Source organism: Chaetura pelagica, unplaced genomic scaffold, assembly GCF_000747805.2.
Source record: "Chaetura pelagica isolate M959 unplaced genomic scaffold, ChaPel_1.0 scaffold283, whole genome shotgun sequence".
NCBI lineage: Eukaryota > Metazoa > Chordata > Aves > Apodiformes > Apodidae > Chaetura > Chaetura pelagica.
The window spans coordinates 776,235-796,415 of NW_009952688.1; the positions used below are offsets into that span (position 1 = coordinate 776,235).

Sequence of the window (20,181 nt, forward strand, 5' to 3'; positions counted from 1 at the left end):
GCATCTCCTTTGATCCCAAGGCCCTGTAAAATCTTTTAATACATCTTTTTCCCTGAACACATCAACAGAGCTCTTTACTATTTCATGTTTAACAAAATGCTCCAGCAATATATGACATTATGAGTTGATTTTAAATGAAATGAGTTAAAAGATAAAGCTGGGAAAAATTAGGCAAAGGTTACAGAATTTAAATTACAAATCAGTAATTAAGTCACCAGCCAAAATTAATCTTTCATATGAATCAATTAATGTATTATACTTTTTAGGTTATATTTACCAACAAATGTGACAATATAATAGGTACTCTAAATGTTACACTCCCAGAGCCCATATGTGCAGAAAGAGAATTTGGTATTTGGAAAACAGATTTTATAGTGTTGTAATTTATGTTTAATTGACCATAAATAGTTATCTCAATAAACGGGATGCATGATGGCTCGGATTTCAAACACTGATTCCACTAGGGAGGTTTTTCAAAGACCATCAGACCATGGAGGAGGATACAGATGTTACTTGCAAATGAACTTTAAAGCTTCCAACACAAAACAGTGCAGTGAGAAGCCTCTCAAAAGGTTAGAAGACCGAATAAATTAGAGTCCTGAAGACTATAAGACATGAAAAATACAAGATTTTTCTGTTAACTCTTGTTTTAAATCATGGCTGCAACAGACCAAAACTTAAGAGACAAATATCACCTCTTTAAAACTTCCACATTTTAAAATTTCCAGAGGTTGGGAATTTACCACATGCCAAAATTAATTGTTCTCAATTACCCATCTGCTATTAAAGAGGCACTATTTGTATGGCCTGAATTCATGTAGCTCCAGCTTTCCTTTGATCTTGTTACATCATTTGTCTGGCAGATTAAAGATCCCTTTGTTACATGATCTGCTTTCCCAATAAAGGGAGGTAACAGACCACAATCCAACAACCTAATAAGCTCTTCTTTGACAAGCTGAACAAATCAAAGTCCTTTAATTTGTTTTCCCAGGTCAGTCATCCTGTTCTTAGATCATTCTTTCATTCTTCTATGAATTCTTCCTAGTTTATCATCCTTCTCCTTGGCATATCACCAGCAATGAGCATGCCTTTCCAGGGCAGCCATTCCAGCATTAAATAAAAAGAGACTCTTTAGCCTTTTTAGCCTCTTATTTCCTCAGCAAAGCCCCTTTCCCTATAGGGCCAAGGATCCCCAGTGCAGTGTAGCTTGGACACTGTTATGCAGAGTGATGCCTTGTGCTCTGACACAAAGGGGTTTAAATCACTCCTTGATCTGATTGTTCCATTTCTTAACACCTCCTAGACATTCATCTCATCAAAACATTTTAGCAACAGTGATTTTATGGTTATTCTTCTTCACAGAAGAGAACCTAGATTAACATTTAGACCTAGTTATTAATGAATTCTGATATGCTTGTCTCAGAGCCATCTGATCACTATTTTTTGTTTCCTGCCTTTTTTTTTCCCCCAGCAGCCTCTTTTAATTGCTTCAATGTAGTTATGGAAAATTCCTTATAGATATTAAAAATTCACAGAGCACAAACAGCATAAATTAATACCAGAGCAGGCGTCCTCCAAGGCCTTACTTTTTGAATGTGGGGGTACTCAGTGCCCATACAAATGTTCTTAAACAATTCACAAGTAAGATTTACATACTACCTTTTATTGTTTTCTCTTTGCTTATTTTGTTGATGCTTGTTTTCTGCACTATAATATTCCCTTCTGGTAGCAACTTCACATACCACTTAGTGGAGCTTCAGTCTGATTGATATAACAAATACAATTAATTAAAATCACTGGCAACTAAGCAACCATTATGTTTTAGTCCTGTGATGGTATCTCTGTTTTTTTTGTCAACATGGAGGTGTCCCTGCCCATGCAGGGGGATTGGAACTAGATGACCTTTTAGGTGCCTTCCTACCCAAACCATCCTGTGCCTATGATTCTATGATAACCTCACTACTGATAGTCAGATGTCACTATTGTACCAACGGTCATTAATAGCTGGCATTTGCAAAAGCTGGCAGCTTTCCCACCTACAGCACAAATAGGCAATATGCAATAAACTATACATTCACAGCTAAAAGGAAGCACTCAGCCACCATGCTGGCGCTACACATTTCTCCAACCTGCTACCAAGAATTCAGAGCAAACCACCTGGGTCTTTTGCCCTTGAAGACATATTTAATTTCATCAATTTCAGATCAGTGATGGGCACATGCCTCAGAACGGTCCTGGAGACATTTTCCCAAAGATGGAATCTGTCACAACATTTTAGTGCTTTATTCAAATGTATGCCAAATAGTAAATTGAACCCAGACTGTAATGTCAACTTCTCTCTGAGGTGTGTGGGCCACATGAATGTCTGTTTTCTGAGGTATTTAACTCAGAAAACTTCAGTAGTTTTACTGTGGGGTCCCAAAAGGCTGAAGACCACTGCTGGACCTGGCCCAGCACACTGGCAATTATGTGACTGGGGAGATGTCAGCCCTCACTCTCCAATGCTGTCCTCTCACATGAATCCCATGTGCACAGTTTTATACAAGTGATTTAATCTAAGCAATCTAAAATGCTTTTTCTCTCTCTGACAAGGTCTTCAATCTCTATTCCCAATACAAAAATAAACTCATGTAGCCTAGAGAAAGATTAGCAGAGATTTCTGTTCCCAGAAGTCTTCTCTGCCTGTTCTGGAAATATAATATATATATGCAAACATCTCCAAAGCCACCTGGAAGTCACCTTCTGTGAGCTGGTTCAGAGGTCTGAATTTATTAGATGATATTCAGTCTACTTAGTGCATTTACTTAAAGGTCTTCAGCCATTCATCAGAAAATATCAAATTTAACAGCAGCTTCTTACATAAATCCAGTCCAGATTGTCTTCCACATGCTGCACCCCACCTTTAAATCTATGACTGCAGAGAAGGAAATGACCCACAAACAAACACCTGGTACAATTATTAATGCTGTCTCTCCTTAAAACCTTAGCCTATACTGTTAAATCAGTCTTCAGGCTTTTAGGGTTCTTCTCAAACACACACCTCTGCCCTCATCACAAGGACTCCCTTTAAATTACAGAAATTACACTGCATGCAATATTCATTAAGTGGACTAAATGTATTCCTCCCATGTTTTAAATAAAGAACTATCTTGCATGGAGATGGCCTAATGACTTTTTGAAATCTTTTCAATTCTGTTTTCTATGACTTTCTAATGTATCTGTGAGTTTCAGAGAGCTGGGTTCCATAAATTATCTCCATAATTGAACTGAGATCTTGTATGAAACGAAGGATTTATCTGTGTTTCAAGATCAGTGTCCTGGTTTGAACATTATTGCATCTAACAAGTAGATAACATGAACTAATGATCACAAATCTTATTTGTATGCAGTGAGATCCTTTCAGTGGGAGGACCCCAGTCCTACTGAATTCTCTCCCCTGTTACTTAGATATCCAGACCTATGGAGAGGGCAAATGTCTCACAAAAGCTGCCATCCCTCTTCTCAGGATAACCTATGAAATAATATGCTAGCAAGAATGCATCTGTGCATTCCTTCAGCATTTAATTATATCATAGTATTTGATCTAAAAGCTTTTATGACATAAAATTAGCATGGATTAAAACTATCTACTAGCTGGATTAAAAACTGCTTCATGGCCCTAAAGTAGAGTTGCAAACAGAAAAAAAATTAGTGGAGATGGTTTCTAGGGCAGATTCCCAGGCATTATTTCTTAGTCCAGCACTGGTTAATATTTTTAGTTTTATCTAAATAATGACATAAAAAAGTTTGTTGAGAGAGTCTGAAGATGACAGAGCAGCCGTTGGCATGCGTAAGAGAGAAACTAGGTGAGTATGCCTGGTTATGGCATTTGCACTGAAGAAGCATGTGAGTATGTTCAAAAAAGGTTAGAGAAAGTTCACTGAATTAACATAGCAGATGGAAAACAAATCTTGAGTGTGGCTTAATGAGTTCAGCCTAAAGAATAGAAAAATGAGAGATGTCTTCATCAATGCTTGTGGGCATTTACATCACTTACAGAGAAGGCACTTGGAAAGGCTTTTTAAGGTTGCTGCTAAAAGAATAATGAATTTCAATGGCTGAAAATTTAAGTTAGACAAATTCAGCCTTGAAATAAGATACAGTTTACCAGGGGGCAGATCAATTAAAAGTTGGACTAGTACAGCAAGAATGTGAAGGACTCACCATCAGATGGAGTTTTTACAAAGAAACTGAGCTTTATTCTGAAAGATAAGCTTCTACCCAGCTTTTCTGAAAAATCCTGTAGCTAGCACACGAAGGTAGGATGGAATCCAGCCCTGTTGTCCAACACTTTCTTCCTTGACTCCAACAAGAAGATCACCCTCCCCATGCTCAGAACATTTGTAGGCTTGCCTTAGTAGAGTTATGATCATGGATTGTGTTTCACTGCTTTGTTTACTCTTCTATTTGGATCAGGAAGAAATGTTTTTCTGGTACTTAACCTAGCTCCCAGATTTGCATTTTCTTCAAGTTTATCATAATCAACAGATTATATAGCTGAAGAGAAGGTACTTTGCAAGGCAGGGCACAGTTCTGAAGTGATACAATAAGTCCCTTCTGATGCACAAGCACCTTATTAACATGCTCAGGATCTTACACCCTCTGTCAGAGAGAATCTGCCTTAATACAGATTGCCAAGACTTTAAGGTTTCAATGTCTCTCTACAGCATCATGAGGTAAGATCTCAGATCTCATCAAGGTATGGGATGCCTGATAAATTTGCTTCCCTTGGAACAGTCCTTTCCTTCTCTGATGATATTCATGACCCGCCTGGATCCAGTCCTGAGTGATGTGCTCTAGGGAATTCTGCTTTAGTGGGGAGTTAGACTAGGTGGTCTCTAGAGGTCCCTTCCAATTCTGACAATTCTGTGATTCCCAATGTGCAAAGAAGTCAGGCAGGGGAAGCAGGAGGTCAGCTTGACTAAGTCAAGACCTTGAGGCCAAATTAAAACACAAAACCAAAACACATAGGCAGTGGAAGCAGGGACATACATCCTGGAGAGATGAGAGGGATATGGGCAAAGAGTGCAGGGAGAGGATCAGGAAAGCCAAAGCACAGCTGGAGCTGAACTTGGCTGGGGATATAACAAAAAGGGTTTCTTCAAACACTTAGGACAACAAAGAAAGATGAAATAAACTGTACCCCCCCAAGTCCCAGTGAGCGACATGGCTGCAAATGACATGGAGAAGGACAAGATACTCAACAACTATTTTGCCTCAGTTGTCATCAGCAAATGCTCAAGCCATGACACCCAGTTCACAAAATCCAAAGTCAGCGACTTGAAGAAGTATTGTCCACCATACAAGAAGATGGAGGTGTTCAAGGCCAGGTTGGACAGGGCTTTGTGCAGCCTGGTCTAGTGGAAGGGGCCCGTGCCCTGGTGGGCAAGACTGTAACTAGATAATCTTCTAGGTCCATTCCAACCCAAACCATTCTATCATTCTATAAGATCAGATCTGAGACCACCTAAGGAAACCAAAGATGCACAAGTCCATGGGACCTGATGAGATGCATCCACGGGTTCTGATGGAACTGGCAGATGAAGATGCTAAGCCACTACCAGTCATATTTGACAAGTCGTGGCAGTCTCATGAAGTTCCCACTGACAGGTCAAGGGCAAATATAACCCCCATTTTCAAAAAGGGAAGAAAAGCAGACCTAGGGAACTACAGATCAGTTAGTCTCTCCTCTGTGCCTGGCAAGATTATGGAGCAGATCCTCCTGGAAATTATGCTAAGGCACATGGAAAATGAGGAGGCAATTGGTGACAGCCAACATGGCTTTACTAAGGGCAAATCACGCCTGACAAATTTGGTGGCTTTCTGTTATAGGGTCACAGCATGGATGGACAAGGGAAGAGCAAGGAGATGTCATGAACCTGGACTTCTACAAAGCATTTGACAATTTGTCCTTTTCTCTCCATGTTGCAGTCAACTACTCAATGCTTGCAGAGACCACTGATGAGTGGTGTCCCTCAGGGGTCTGTGCTGGAACCAGTATTATTTAACATCTTAGTTAATGACATGGACAGTGGGATCAAGGGCACCCTCAGCAAGTTTGCAGAAGGCACCAAACTGTGTGGTGTGGGCTGCACGCTGGAGGGAAGGGAGGCCATCCAGAGGGACCTTGACAGGCCTGAAAGGAGTGCCCAGGCCAACTTCAGTAAGTTCAACAAGACCAAGTGCAAGGTCCTGCACTTGGGTCTGGGCAATCTAAAGCACAAGTACGGGCTCGGGGGAAAATGGACTGAAAGTAGCCCTGGGGAAAAGGACTTGGGGGTGACAGTGAACAAGAAGCTCAGCATGAGCCAGCAATCAGAAAGCCACACATCAAAAGAAGTGTGGCCAGCAGGTCAAGAGAGGGGATTCTCTTCCTCTACTCTGCTCTTGTGAGACCCCTCCTGCAGTGCTGTGTCCAGTGCTGGAGCCCCCAACACAGGACGGACATGAAGTGAGTCCAGAAGAGGCCATGAAGATCATCAGAGGGCTGATTCAGCTCTGTTATGGAGACAGGTTGAGAGAGTTGGGGTTTTTCAGCCTGGAGAACAGAAAGCTCTGAGGAGACCTTAGAGCATCTTCTAGTACCTGAAGGGGCTACAGGAAGCTGGAGAGGGACTTTTTATCAGGGTGTGTAGTAACAGGATGAGAGGTAATGGTTTTAAGATGAAAGAGGGAAGATTTACATTAGATATTAGGAAGAAATTTGGTAGTGTGAAGGTGGTGAGACACTGGCCCAGATTGCTCAGAGAAGCTGTGGATGCCCCCTATCTGGAAGTGTTCAAGGCCAGGTTGGAAGGGACTTGGAGTAACATGGTCTGATGGGAGGTGTCCCTGCCCATGGCAGGGATGGAATGAGATAATCTTTGAGGTTCTTTCCAACATTTGGAAGACAATTTTGGAAGACAAAGTATTTGGCCTAGCCTAAGTTTTGGGGCTTGGAACAGGCTATATACAACCCTAAGTCGTGTGCAACATGGAGCTGATCCTAAATTTCATTAAATCTTTGGTGAGAACAGTATATTGGGAATTCTCTACTAATTATTTTTCTACTGTTTGATTTCTAGACAGATGAGGTGCAGGCTTCCTACACAAAAAGAGAGACAGGCAAATTGTACACCTCCAAACACACTCTGTCAATCCCTGTGGTGTGATTTTCCCTGCTAGAACTGAGATGGATTTGTTTCCAGTAATTTTCTTTATTCTAATCTACAATTTAAATGCTTGATTCTGCAAATACTCATCACCAACTATGGTGTGTAGTAATTAATCCTCCTTTAAGTTGTCTGTGCAGGATCAGACCCTGTCTGAGAAGCTGTCTGCCAGGTAAAAGAAGCATGTTCCTCAACCATGTCAGTCTTGTTTGACATTCATCTTGCTATCTTGTCTTCACTGCCCTTCCTGGATAGAACATTCCTCAGTGTTACTGAGGACCTAGCTCCTTGAGGAGCTGTACTTCATCCCTGAATGCTAAGTGCTCATGGAACACTGGGGATGAATAGATTCAATTGACATGAAGAGCGGCGGAACCACTGATGGATGAGACCTCCAGCAGAACAAGCAGTGCCTGTGAAGCACAGAGGTGAGCAGCGAGCTGCAGTACCTTGCTGTTAAAGCCCCTTGGCTCATGGTCTCCTCTGTTCCCTCTGAAGCAGCCTAAGCATATCCCATTCAGGAATATCCTTACTGCAGTGACCATCCCTCAGCCTTAATCAGTGCAGGGCAATAAAAAACAGACTGTCCACGCCCATTAGGCAATGCATTTGACAAATGGGAAAATGCAAGACTGTGCCATAAGTACACCCAGTCTCCTTGTGTTTACCTGACACTCATTGTGCAACAAGAGCTGGTCTGTGATCTCAGTGTTCAACCATGACTCCTCAGCACCAGGGAGCTTCAGAACACTTACTAAACACCAGCTCATCTCTGTGAAAGCTCTGGTCCAGCTTTTACCAATTAATTTTAGTCACAGAGTCAGAACAACTCTTACTTTGGATACAGTCACACCAGTATAAGGACCATGTACTAGCATTGCTCATGCTGATTTGACACAAGAAAACTAGAGCAGTATAGGCATCTTTCTGTGGTCTACTTCTGTCTCCATGAGGCCCCATTTCAGACCTAGTACTATGAAGAACTGAGTAGATACCTTTGCCAGATACCTCAGATTGCCAGTGCAAAAAAAGTAGGATAAAATACATTGGCCATACAGATACTGTTTTCCCCTACTCACCTGATGTGCCGACAGATGGAGCTGCACATTAAAAAAGCCATCTCTGAAGGCTGTCAGAGACACCCTTGCTTCTGGAATGTGAACTGAGGTGATTGCTAAGACCTGAGCTGGTGTTCACGGTGCTCCCATCAGCAAGGCAGAACACAAGCCCAACACCCATCACAGCCTCTTTGAACCCTGCACTGTAAGCTGTCAGTCTAGCCAGAAACCCAGCAACCTCATTTATGCAAAAACAAAAACAGAAAGACAGCTCCTCCTGATGGGAATAAAAACTAATTCCAGCCAAGCAGCATACATCCTGAATTGCAAATTAAAATGACAATATTCCCTCATTCAGAAGAGACCACCTCACGCCAAATTGTCATTAGCATCAGAAACCCCATCCAAATAAATCACTGCTGAAAACTCCAGAAATTTGATATAAAGGAAAGGAGAGGCTAGGGCTGTCTTTGTAAAGAACTTGCCACGCTGGAGTGAAATGGACCCACAGTAAACAAGGGAGCTCTTGTTTCAACAAGTATACTTTGGGCAGTAGGACAAATGTGTTTCTTGTACCATGGCAGTGCTCCCAAAGCCACGCTCCACAAAAAGCTGGAGATGTAATCAGAGCCACTGCAGAGCCAAGATCTGGATTCTGCTCCTAGCTCTACCCCAACTCCTATCTCACTCCAGAACTGTTTCCTCTGGCCAGGATTCATCTTTCCTCACTTTACCCATTAAAGACACAGGAATTTAGGCGAGATGCTCTGCCTAGGCTCACTCTACGGTCCATGGGAAGAAACCCCTTCCAGGGGGCTACTTAGCTCACTCTTGAACTCCAGGCTTACAACAGGAGGGATGGCCTATGGATGCACTGCTCTCTCACAGCTGACTAAAGGGGAAAGTAAGGGCACAGACTCAAGCTCTAGCTGCTAGCTGGCTACAGCCAGGGGGGACTATGCCCTCTGTGTCTGCTATAAAAATGGGATAAGAAGTCTTCCAGGCTTCTCTTGCCTATTTAGATGGCAAGTCCCTGCTTAAAGTCTGCACAGAATAATTGAATCATTTGGTTGGAAAAGACCTTGCCTTTGGCACAACAGACCATGGCAGAACTAACACAATCCAGAAAGCACACAGTAGGGTCTTGCCTAATGTAAAAAATGGAACAATCTTCTGAGCAGGCTAAGAAGGGAAGTGACCATTCTTGAGCTTGTATCTCTCCACCTATGCCTGGGTGGCAGAGCAATGGGAAGGCATTTCCCAGTTCCTACTCTCTGAGCACATGGACTGTGAGCACAAGAAAATTTTGCTGTGCTGTACAAGGCAAGACATATCCTGAGCACTTCTCACCATGCTCTCCTTTGAAAAGGCTGATCCTAATCTGCTCTTAGACTAGCTGCTGAATTAAAGAGATTGTCAGGCCAGTTTAGGCTTCTTGGCAAACTAACAGGAATATTTCCAGGACTCAGAGTGAACTTCAACAGAAAAATGTCATTTTAGAGGAAAATTAAATGTTGCAATATTGCAAGGAGAATGCAGTCCTTACTAGTATAAATTAAGACAACCCATCTGGTTTAATTGTCAGAGCACAGAGAAATAAATAAGAATGACTGTTTGGGACAACACCAAAGGTCCCTGTAGCCAAGTATCTTACCTCAAAGAGTGCTGAGAAGCCACTGGTTAAATATTGTAAGATCCTCAGCAAATATAGGTCTGTACTCTTGTACCTACTTAGAGCTTCAAGCAACTCGCAGCTGTGATCTTACTGATGGTTTGTTGTTCCAATAGGAAATTGTCCCTTCATTAATTCTTCTGAATCCACATGTATCTCTGTCCTTCAGATCACATAGGAAGAAAAGTTCCACAATTTCACGATGTGATATAATCGTGAAATTCTGAATCGTGTTATTCTGATTTAAATTTGTCTTAGTCCTGCTACTCAGTAATGTAGCCATATTGTTATGGGCAATAATGAACATTTGACCCCTTTTCATTTTTGTCATGCCACTCAGGATTCTATGGACCCATACCGTCCCTCTTCCTTGTTTGTTATGAAAGTCACAGACTATTTTAGCTATCTGATACAAAAGGCATTATATATATTTTTGTTTGTCATTGCTGCCCTTTTCTGGACCTTTCCAACTCTTCCACAGTCTCAACAAATTCCTCTTTGGAATTCACAGCCAGAACTGCATGCAATAATCAAGAGGTCAGCTTATGATGGATCTTGTTTTGGTCTCTTTTTAGATTTGTCTTTTTGTTCCTACTGTTGCTTTAAATGTAGCTTTCTATTTTGTTTCCACTCTATCCAGAAGTTTTGTTTTCTTTTTCTTTCACAGTAATTCCCATCAATTTTTAGTTCTGCCTTTTTGACTATGGCTGAGAACTACCAAGTGTTTGAAAAGAAACACATACTTGAATGACTTCAAGATCACTTTCCTGAATAACAGCAATCTCCTTGAAGCCAAGCGCTGAGCTTTTTATCCCACATCCACTGTGTTTCTCAACTATGAATTCCGTTAGTCATTTTATCACAGCTGAGAGCCTTCAGTGTTCATTCAAAATAAATGTGTTACCTTAAAATAAATACCAAATCATTTGCCTTGTTAGTTCAGAATGCCCACAACAGATTCTAACTTTTTCAGCACAAAGAACACCAACAAAAACATCCACCTGTAATTTGCAGGCACATACAGATCAACTGAAATGGGTGGTAAGCAAAGATATATTTCCTGGCAAGGTCCTCTCTTTGGCTCCCCCACTGTCTCTCACCCACCCTCTGTCCTTGACAAAGAATTTCAAGGGTTGAGCTATTCAGGGTAAAAATAACGCTAACTGTAATTCTCAACCAGTAGCTACCTGTAGCATCATGACTGATCTTCATTTCAAGTCAGATGGAGAATTATTAGTGATGCACAGAAGAGTCAGCTCTTACTTAAATTAATAAAACACAGACACTCAGAGAAGAAAGAAAAATGTCCTTCTGGAGACAGAGGGTTTTGACTGGGTCAAAACACCTAGTCCTTCTCACAAACCTAATGAATGTAATCTGCCTGTTCTGTAGTCTGTCTTCCTCTTGCAGAAAGGAGAAGGCTCTGCTTCTGCCTTTGTGAGACTGTTCTTTTATCAGCCCATCTCTGCATTGTGTCAGAGTTAACTAAGATCTAGGAGGGACATGTTTGTAAGCAGGAGAAGCCCTGCAGTACCCAGTACCCTGGGGTACTGCCGTGATCTTTACCAACTCTGAGAAAAAAAAACAGTGGAGACCTAACATAGTTCAGAATTTTGGCCTTTTGCCTATATTCCTTTGTAATGTCAATGGCATCCTGCCTTGTATCAGGAATAGTGTGGCCAGCAAGAGCAGGGATGTAATTCTCCCCCTGTACCCAGCACTGGTGAGGCCTCATCTTGAGTACTGTGTCCAGTTCTGGGCCCCTCATTTCAAGAAGGATATTGAGGTGCTGGAGCAGGTCCAGAGGAGAGCAACGAGGCTGGTGAACGGACTAAAGGGAAAGTCTTACAGGATAGGCTGAGTGAGCAGCCTATTTGTTGTTTAGCCTGGAAAAGAGGAGATTCAGGGCGGACCTTCTCACTCTCTTTAACTATCTGAAATGAAGGGAAGTTATAGTCAGGTGGGGGCTGGGCTCTTTTTCCAGGCAACTAGTGACAGGACAAGAGGGCATGGCCTGAAGCTGCTCCAGGGGAGGTTTAGGTTGGATATTAGGAAGCACTTCTTCATGGAGAAGATGATTAGACATTGGAATGGACTGCCCAGGGAAGTGGTGGAGGCACCATCCCTGGAGGTGCTTAAGGAAAGGCTGGATGTAGCACTTAGTGCCATGGTCTAGCCAATGTGGTGGTGTTGGTCATAGGCTGGTTTGGATGATCTCAGATGACTTTTTCCAGCCTTAATAATTCTGTGATTCTGTGAAGTGACAAGCTTCATTGGATGTAAAGCTGAGGGTTTAAGGTGACTGTTCAGTACATGAGAATGCCAGCAATGTGACTCTACAGCAGTTACTAACAGTGCAGAAGGCTACAGTCCTGGCAAGTCCTGAAAACACTTTCAGGAGTCCTGAGAAATGTATTGAGTAGTCTGCTGAGAAGATAACATTGAGGAACCAAGGCTACCTGAGGGACAAAGACCCCAGAAAGCTTTTCTCACAACCAGTCTCCTCCCTTTGGCAATTTCCCTGGGTAGCAGTGGTCCCAGGTGGAATGACCAGAATGCTGTCTGCTGCCTAAGATGCTATTCATGATAGTCAAGCACTTCAGGTAGAGCTAGAAAGTAGAAGAAAGTAAGAAAACAGAAGAGAGAATGTTTATTCACAGTGACATTAGAATACAGCAGTCAGTGCTTGATAAGCAACAAGAGGTACTGAATGGGAGGAAATGCAAGGTCGACGAGAAGGATTCCCATGTTGTAAAAAACAAACAAACAAACAAACAAACAAACAAAAAAAGTAAAAATAGATGTAGTGCACAGAGTAAAACACCACCAACAACAAAAGGTGAGAAAACATCAACTTGTTAGAATTCTAATCTATTTCCTGGACCTGAGAGCAGGAATACTGGATAGAAATTAATATGGAGTAACATAGCAACCCCAGAACCTTCTGTTCATTGCTATTCAAAATTATCCCATGTTCAATCCCAGACACTATAGCACAGAAAGTGCCTTTTCACAATACCCAGGCCTGATGTGCCCTAATGGAGAGACATCCCTGGAAGGTGTCTCCTAGCAAGAAAGTGGTGAGTTTACAGTTAGAGAAGTCTATCATTATTAGCTTCTGGCAAAATTTAACATACCTGGTCTTTCAATAATTGGAAGGGTAGGAACAGAGGAATCAGAGCCCATCAAGTAAAATAAAAGTATTAGGTGGTACTTCTAGAGGAAAGTCCTTTTACCAAAGGGAGAGGAAACAAGTAATAACCCAAAAGCCTTGGCTAATGATTACTATGTTTATGCATTTCTGAATGTTTACGTATGACATGGAATGTAAAGGCCTAATCCCTATCCTCAGTTAAATCTTAATTTACTGCTTTGAAATCAGATAAATTCTTGCTGTGAGATGCAATCTATGCCTCAGAGTATTACATAATTTCGTCTCAGTGCACCTGTTTAATTTTTTTAATCTCTCAATGATTATTTTGCATTTATTACTTACAAGAGCCATACCCCACTGCAAATAGGTCCTTGTACTTTGGATTCCTGTAATGAGAAAATATATATAGAATTGCATTTATTATTAACTGTATAGTTCCACAGAAATGCAGTGTTTTACACCTTAGTATCAGAGTCCATTTTCACAGGACTGCAATGGTCTGAAGGCTTGACCCTTTGAACATATTCACTAGTAAAGTTTTAATAATTTTTCCAGACTCAAAATGGTTAAAAAAAAAAAATAGAACACCAGAAGAACACAGCAGTAGCTGAAACAGATAAAAAGGGCATGGACAAACATGTAGTTAATCTCCAGCACTTCTTGGCCTATCCATTTCATGTTAATGGAAAGTTTGCTTCTAAAAATCAGGTCTTTGAGGAAAGGAAAAAGGCAGGAGTGTGTTTCCATCTTTCAGGGGCAAGAATAAAGTAGTTTCTAAATCACAACAGAGTAATACCCAATGAGCTTACCTGTTATTAAATAATGAGGGATGCTTCAAGAGACAGCTATCAGTTCATTAATTTGTGATCATTGCCACAGACCAGGGAGGATAATTCCCCTTCAACCCAGTTGGTGACAAATGTATTTGCTGAGGCATACTGACTGTGAACAATTTGCCAGGTACTATATTTTCTAAAGCCTTTATTTGAAAAACATCTACCTTCTTTACAAATTCTGCTCTGTGTGGACAGCAGCTTACATGGAATAAAGGTCAGTATTGTTCCTGTCCCTGAGTTTACATAGCACAACCAGTGAAACTGATTTCTGTAAAATGAATGTATGTGAAAATTATCTAGTGAGTGCTTTCTCTTATTTGCTATTCTGAACTGATAAAACTACATTTCTTTTAATTTCTCCTTCTTCACTTGGGCTAATACCTAAACATGTTAATGCTCCTGATCTATCCACTAAATGCACCATCACTACTAATAACGTGAGAACAAAAATTAATAAGAAAAGCTTATTATGTAAGGTAATTTTGAGTCATTCTCCCAATTTCAGGGCCATCCTTCTGTATCCATTTGCTGGAGATACAAGTAATAGCAGCACAAAATATGTAAGATGCCTTTTCTCCTGATTTTACATCTCATTTTACTGTTCCTTTGTAATTCTCACACGACTGTATCCCTGATATTCTATTAAAGCATGATCACTGCAGTAGCTTGAAAGGACAGAATACTGCAGCCCTGCTCAGTATCTCCATACATCCTCTTTGGCAAGACACAGATGTGCTTACACTGCCCCATAAACAAGTGAGAAGAGTCCTAATTGCAGAGGAGCACTAAGCAGAAGCTCATGCTCAGTGGATATACCAAGGCAGTTCTGGGGAGATCCACGCATGTTAAAAGTAAAAGGACTCATTCAGGTTAGTGATGAGTGGATTTTTTTCACAGTAACAAACATGATGACAACATTGCAGAAAAAAAAGATAGTTGGTTAGGCAGTATTAGTGATTGGTTTTGGACTGACCAGAAATAAATACCCAGAAGTTGACAGCAGGGTAAATGCCTACTAAACCACAACCTGCCTGGGCAGCCTGTTTCAGTGCCTTACTACCCTCATGATGCAGAATTTCTTCCTGATAATCTAACCTAAATCTCCCCTCTTTCAGTTAAAAAACACAACCCCTTGTCCTGCCATTGCCTACTCTAGTGAGAAGCCCCTCCCCAGCTTTCTTGTAGGCCCCTTTCTGGTACTGGAAGGATTCTTGCAGCATATTGTTCAAAGATATGACTTGTCTACTTTGGCTTTCCTAAGAAGCAATTCTGCTCCACTAAGTCCACTCACTTAGCTCTGGCCTGCCCAGAGCCTGCTGTGCCTTCTCCTTTTGCACAAGCCTGGCAGATTCCGCATTACACAAGGTGCTTTGCATCCAGAAGCAACAGGCTTCTAGGTGCTGCGAAAGCAGCTGTCTGTAATTACTCAAAACAGTGTTCTCAGAGAAACCAGCCCTGCCTGCTAACATGCCGTGACATTGAATTCCATTTCTCTGCCAAGAGTAGTTTTGTACTAAAGAGACTTACCAGGAGATGGCAGTAACTGCAAGTCTCTTGGTTTGCTCGTACTGGAACTTCCAGAGTGGGAGCAGGGTTCCTTCCTGACCTCTGAATTCATCAGAGGCATCCTCAAAATATTTAAAATCTAAAAAAAAAAAATAAATATAATAATTTTAAAAAAAATCCCACTGAGTAAATCGGAAATAAATCAGCGTGGTTCAGTGCCAGGGATGCTTTACAAAACACTCTGTTATCCTCACAGCCTCCACAGAGCCCAACTGTCAGTATAAAACTGTTCCAGTCCTTAAGTCTCAACTCCAAACCAGCATCCAAGTCCTGTAAATGCATTTTACCAAGCACCAAGTCCTCACAAACACACACACATACAAAATAAAAAAGCTGACTATTTAACAGTAAAGGATGAACAAGAGGACAGAAGCTCAGAGTGAGGAGCGACATCAGGCCACTCCTCCAGCCACATGAGGCTTTTTGGGAGGGAACTGAGCAGAAGTTGCAAAACCCTTTAGAAAACTCAATTCAGATTGGGGGTGAAGTGCAGCAGGAAGAGCAATGCTGACAAAACCTGCTGGCCCCAGCCTGCTCAGAGCAGGGCTGATATGCCATGTCCTTTGAGTGACCACAGTCTGCCGTCCTGTTTGCCTTCTGTGAGGCAGCGGGTTCCTAGCCCTGCTCATTTTAGAGCAGACTAATCTGGTCTGTTCTACCCTTGTTACAGGTGTGGACACTCATCTCCAGGAGTTCTGGCCAGAGTCAGAAGCATCTCCCAGCAGAGCCATACCTTGTGCAATGTCATCAAATGTGTTCTGATTCACCATCCGCTCCATTATTTTAGCTGCCTTTGAGATCTTGTTTATATCATCACTCTGTTGAAAAGAAAAACAAAGAAGAGAAAATGTATTTCCTATCTGTCTACAAGTTGGTCAGACCTTGTGTAACTGTAAAACTTGGGTCCTTCAGTCTTGAATACAGGATAATTTGAAGCTCCTCACACCAGCACCTGATGATACAGGCACTGGAGTTAAGGTAATTATTTTATTATAAGTTTAGCAAGGTATCATTCACAGCTGAGCTGCAGTGTTTGTTCCTGATTTAGATCAATTGGAAGGTACTTATCTGTGAAGGCAGTTAAGTCTTTACTTCCTCAGCTCAGTCAAGCTTCCTCATGATGGGATGAGCTATAAGCACACACATGCTCCCTCCCCTAACTCACTTGATAATAGTTAATTTGCTTCAGTAACGAAATCATAGGTGCTTGATGATGCAGGAGCATCCTCTCATATATACCTGGACAGCTTTAAGGTCCCACGTGTTAAGAAAAGACCACAGGATTTAGGAATCCTTCAGACAATCACTGAGGAACACCAACTTGATGCATTCACAGATTCATAAGCTCATACAATATATAACCAACTTGCAAAGGGCAGTTTGTTGTCTCACTCTTGCAAAAATTGTTTTGATAACTGTGGAAAATCCTGTCCTCCTTGCCAGGGAACACCACAAGTGAGAAAGCCTGCATATGTGAAGGTATGCAGATGTACCTTCAGGTATGCAAGTATTGGAAACCATTTGGGGAGTGACATCTTGCAAGGCCAGCAGTCTCTAGGTACAGTACTAGGTACTACAGTACTAGGTACAGTAATATCATGTAAGGTTAAGATTGCCTAGGAAACTATGCCAGAAATACAAAACTTGGGAATGGACATAGGATAAATGTGACCAATGGGGAAAAAGTAATTAGGGGCAGGTTGTTGATTATAATGGACACAATTGTGGAGAAAAGGAACAATCCAGGTGAACGGGTGAAGCAGCAGCATAGACAAATGGAGAAAAGGGAGCGTAACAGGAGCTGTTTGTCAGCAGGTGGCTGGTTGGGATGCTTGTCTGACAGAGCTGTGTGCCTGATCACCACAGTCTTCTTACTAAACACTATTGTGCAGGTGTGCTCTCTACCCTCTGTGTGTGTGTGATCACTAGCAAAATCCAGGCTGGATCAATCAGCAAGTAGGTCAAGAAGCCTGTGTGCCAGCAATGGAAAGAACAGCTTCTAAGTCCTCAGACCGTGCTGGTCCACGAGGAAGATGCCAGTACAGCTCTGCAGAGTGGTGTGAGAATGCCAAGGTGCATACAGAGTGTTCTGGCAGCATGCTGCTCTGAGGACCTGAACCCTCATCTCCTACAGCTGCCCAAAGCCCCATCAGTGTTTCAAAGCCTTTCATCTTCAAACCCTTGCTAGGGACTGATGGATGCCAGCACAGCATGATTTCCTCCACAGTGACAACACTGAAAAGAAACTTTTCATCCTAGGCACAGCTCACAAAATTCCCTCAACAAGAAAATAAATAGTGAAAATACTTGCTAAAACTGCACTGCACATTCATAGTCAGAACCAAGAACACAACTTCAGATTATGTGCATCCCAGCCCATTACTTGTTTCTTGGGCTCAGCACAGACTCAAAGGACACTGAAAGTCTTGCTTCAAAGACCATGACATGCAAAGTGTTATGCAAAAATGACACAAGAAAGGATTTTTTAAAAACCCACACAAAACAAACAAACAAACAAACAAAAACAACCAAACACAAAACAATAAAACAATTATATAATCTGAAACACTTGGTATAAAGCAATAGTTTGCCTACACCTTCAGTAATGTTTGTAGTCATCTTGTCCTGTCTCAGAAATTATAAAATAGAACTTGGAACTGACTTCAGAGAAGGGCAACAAGGATGGTCCAAGTCTGGAATGGTTTCTGTACAGGAAAAACTGAGTAGGCTGGAACTTGATGTTATGGAGAAGAGTTGCTTGGGACAATGTAAGAAAGGTTTATGAAATCCTAAATGGCCCAGAAAAGATGGATGGGAACTAAATGACTGCTCACTGTCTCTTCCAATACAAAAAGTAGGGGTGTCAAGGGAAGCTAGTGGAAATCAAGTTCAAAATTAGCAAAAGGAGGTGACTTTTACAGGATGACACATCTTGTGCAACTCCTTGTCAAAAATGTGGCAGATGTAAGAATTTTACATGGTTTTGAGGAAGACTAAACCAGTATGATCATTGTGTAGATGTGGCACTTCAGGGCTTGCTCTAGTGGCCAAGGTGTGAGGTTTTGTGTCGGTTTTTGTGGTTGAGTGTGAGTGGCTGTGTTTGTCTGTTTTTTGGGGGTTTTTTTGATTGATGGCTGGACTCAGTGATCTCAGAGGTCCCTTCCAACCACAACAATTCTGTGATTGTGTGATCTATGTGCCAAAACATATCAAGTTTAGGAAACAACTGAAAACAGTTGAAGGCTGGAAGAATATTTGGGGCTGACATAAATTTTTGTTGTGTTCTTGCACTTCCTTATACAATCCTTTGTGGTTAGAGCTTTCATGTGAAAGTGTGGACAGTTTCATGTTCTCCAGGTTTTTCCTAGGTCTGTGGGAGGACTTATTGAGAACACCACAGAGAATTTACTGTGATGTTTGACATTTAAGAAAGCACAGAAAAAGATGTTTTCAAATTTTAACACACTGTGATATTCCATAGACATTAGGAATTCATAGGCATTAAGAGAAACTAAAGAGGGAGAGAAAGAGGATCCCTACCCTAGTCTGGCACTCTGATTACTCCCCAGTAGTGGTATTTCAGGTAGGCAGTGATGAGGTAGCTACCAGAAGCCCAAGGGCAATGAAGAGAGACTTCAGGGCCCTGAGATGGCTGGTTAAGGGATCAAGAGCACTAGTGTTCTCCTCTATCCCACCAGTTGCAGGGATTGATAAGGGGATAAACAGGAAGAGCCAGCAGATTAACTCCTGGCTCTGAGACTGTTACAGGCAGGATTTTGGTTTCTTTGGTCATGGGTTGATCTACAGGACACCAAGCCTGCTAGTAACAGGTGGGGGAAGCCTAACCCAAAGTGGGAGAAGGATCCTGGGGCAAGCAGGGCTCATTGAAAGAACTTTGAGCTAGTTTTGAGGGGGGTTGAGGATGAAACCAGGCTTACTAGAAAGGAGTCTGGGAGCAGCATGCCACTGCTTGTGGGTAGAAGTGCTAGCAAGGTCTTGCAGTCTGTTGTCTCAGAGGAGGTGGGTGTTGGTGATCCATGAGGCAGCAAAGACATGAGGGGTAGTGATAGGTTGGCAACTATGGAAGTGTTTTAGAGAAAGACAGGTCCCTCTTTAGCAGGGAAGTTGCACTACGTGATCTCTATATGTCCCTTCCAACTCTGGCAATTCTGTGATTCCATGATTCTTTGAAACACCCCAACTAGAAATCAATATTTTCAATTCCTGGGATTTCTCTCTTCTGACTTAAAGTTGCCGTAATTGCTTCTGCCACAATAAGACCTGTCTTTCTCTAAGACACTTCCTCAAAAAAAGCATTTCGGCTTTGCTAATACTTGTACAGCAATATTGGGATCATGACTATAAAAATGTAATTAGCTGCCACCAGCATATTGCTCTGAGTAAGGTTAATTGAGATAGGTTAATGTTGAAAAGGTTACAATTTGACTAAGAAAAAGAGAACTGCAATAATCACTTTTCTCTCCAACAATGTAAAAGTGATAGGATGTATAAAAAATAGATCCCCTCAGAGAATCGCAGAATCACAGAATCTTAGAGGTTGAAAGGGACCTCAAAAGGTCACCCAGTCCAACCCCCCTGCCACAGCAGGGTCACCCAGAGCACATCACATAGGAACGTGTCCAGGCAGGTTTTGAATGTCTCCAGAGAAGGAGACTCCACAGCCTCTCTGGGCAGCCTGTTCCAG

At 41.8% G+C, this 20,181-nt stretch overlaps 1 protein-coding gene across 1 annotated transcript in view; it reads right to left on the reverse strand.

The window, feature by feature from the left end:
• The window catches only part of DNAI1 (dynein, axonemal, intermediate chain 1), a 141,065-nt gene that overhangs the window by 100,629 nt on the left and 20,255 nt on the right, over nucleotides 1–20,181 (reverse strand). Inside the window, exons 9-11 of the mRNA XM_009993806.1 lie at nucleotides 16,210–16,294; nucleotides 15,438–15,555; nucleotides 13,417–13,460 (exon numbers count right to left, since the gene is read on the reverse strand). Coding sequence (XP_009992108.1) covers nucleotides 13,417–13,460; nucleotides 15,438–15,555; nucleotides 16,210–16,294 — 247 coding nt within the window. The remainder of the gene's footprint in view (nucleotides 1–13,416; nucleotides 13,461–15,437; nucleotides 15,556–16,209; nucleotides 16,295–20,181) is intronic.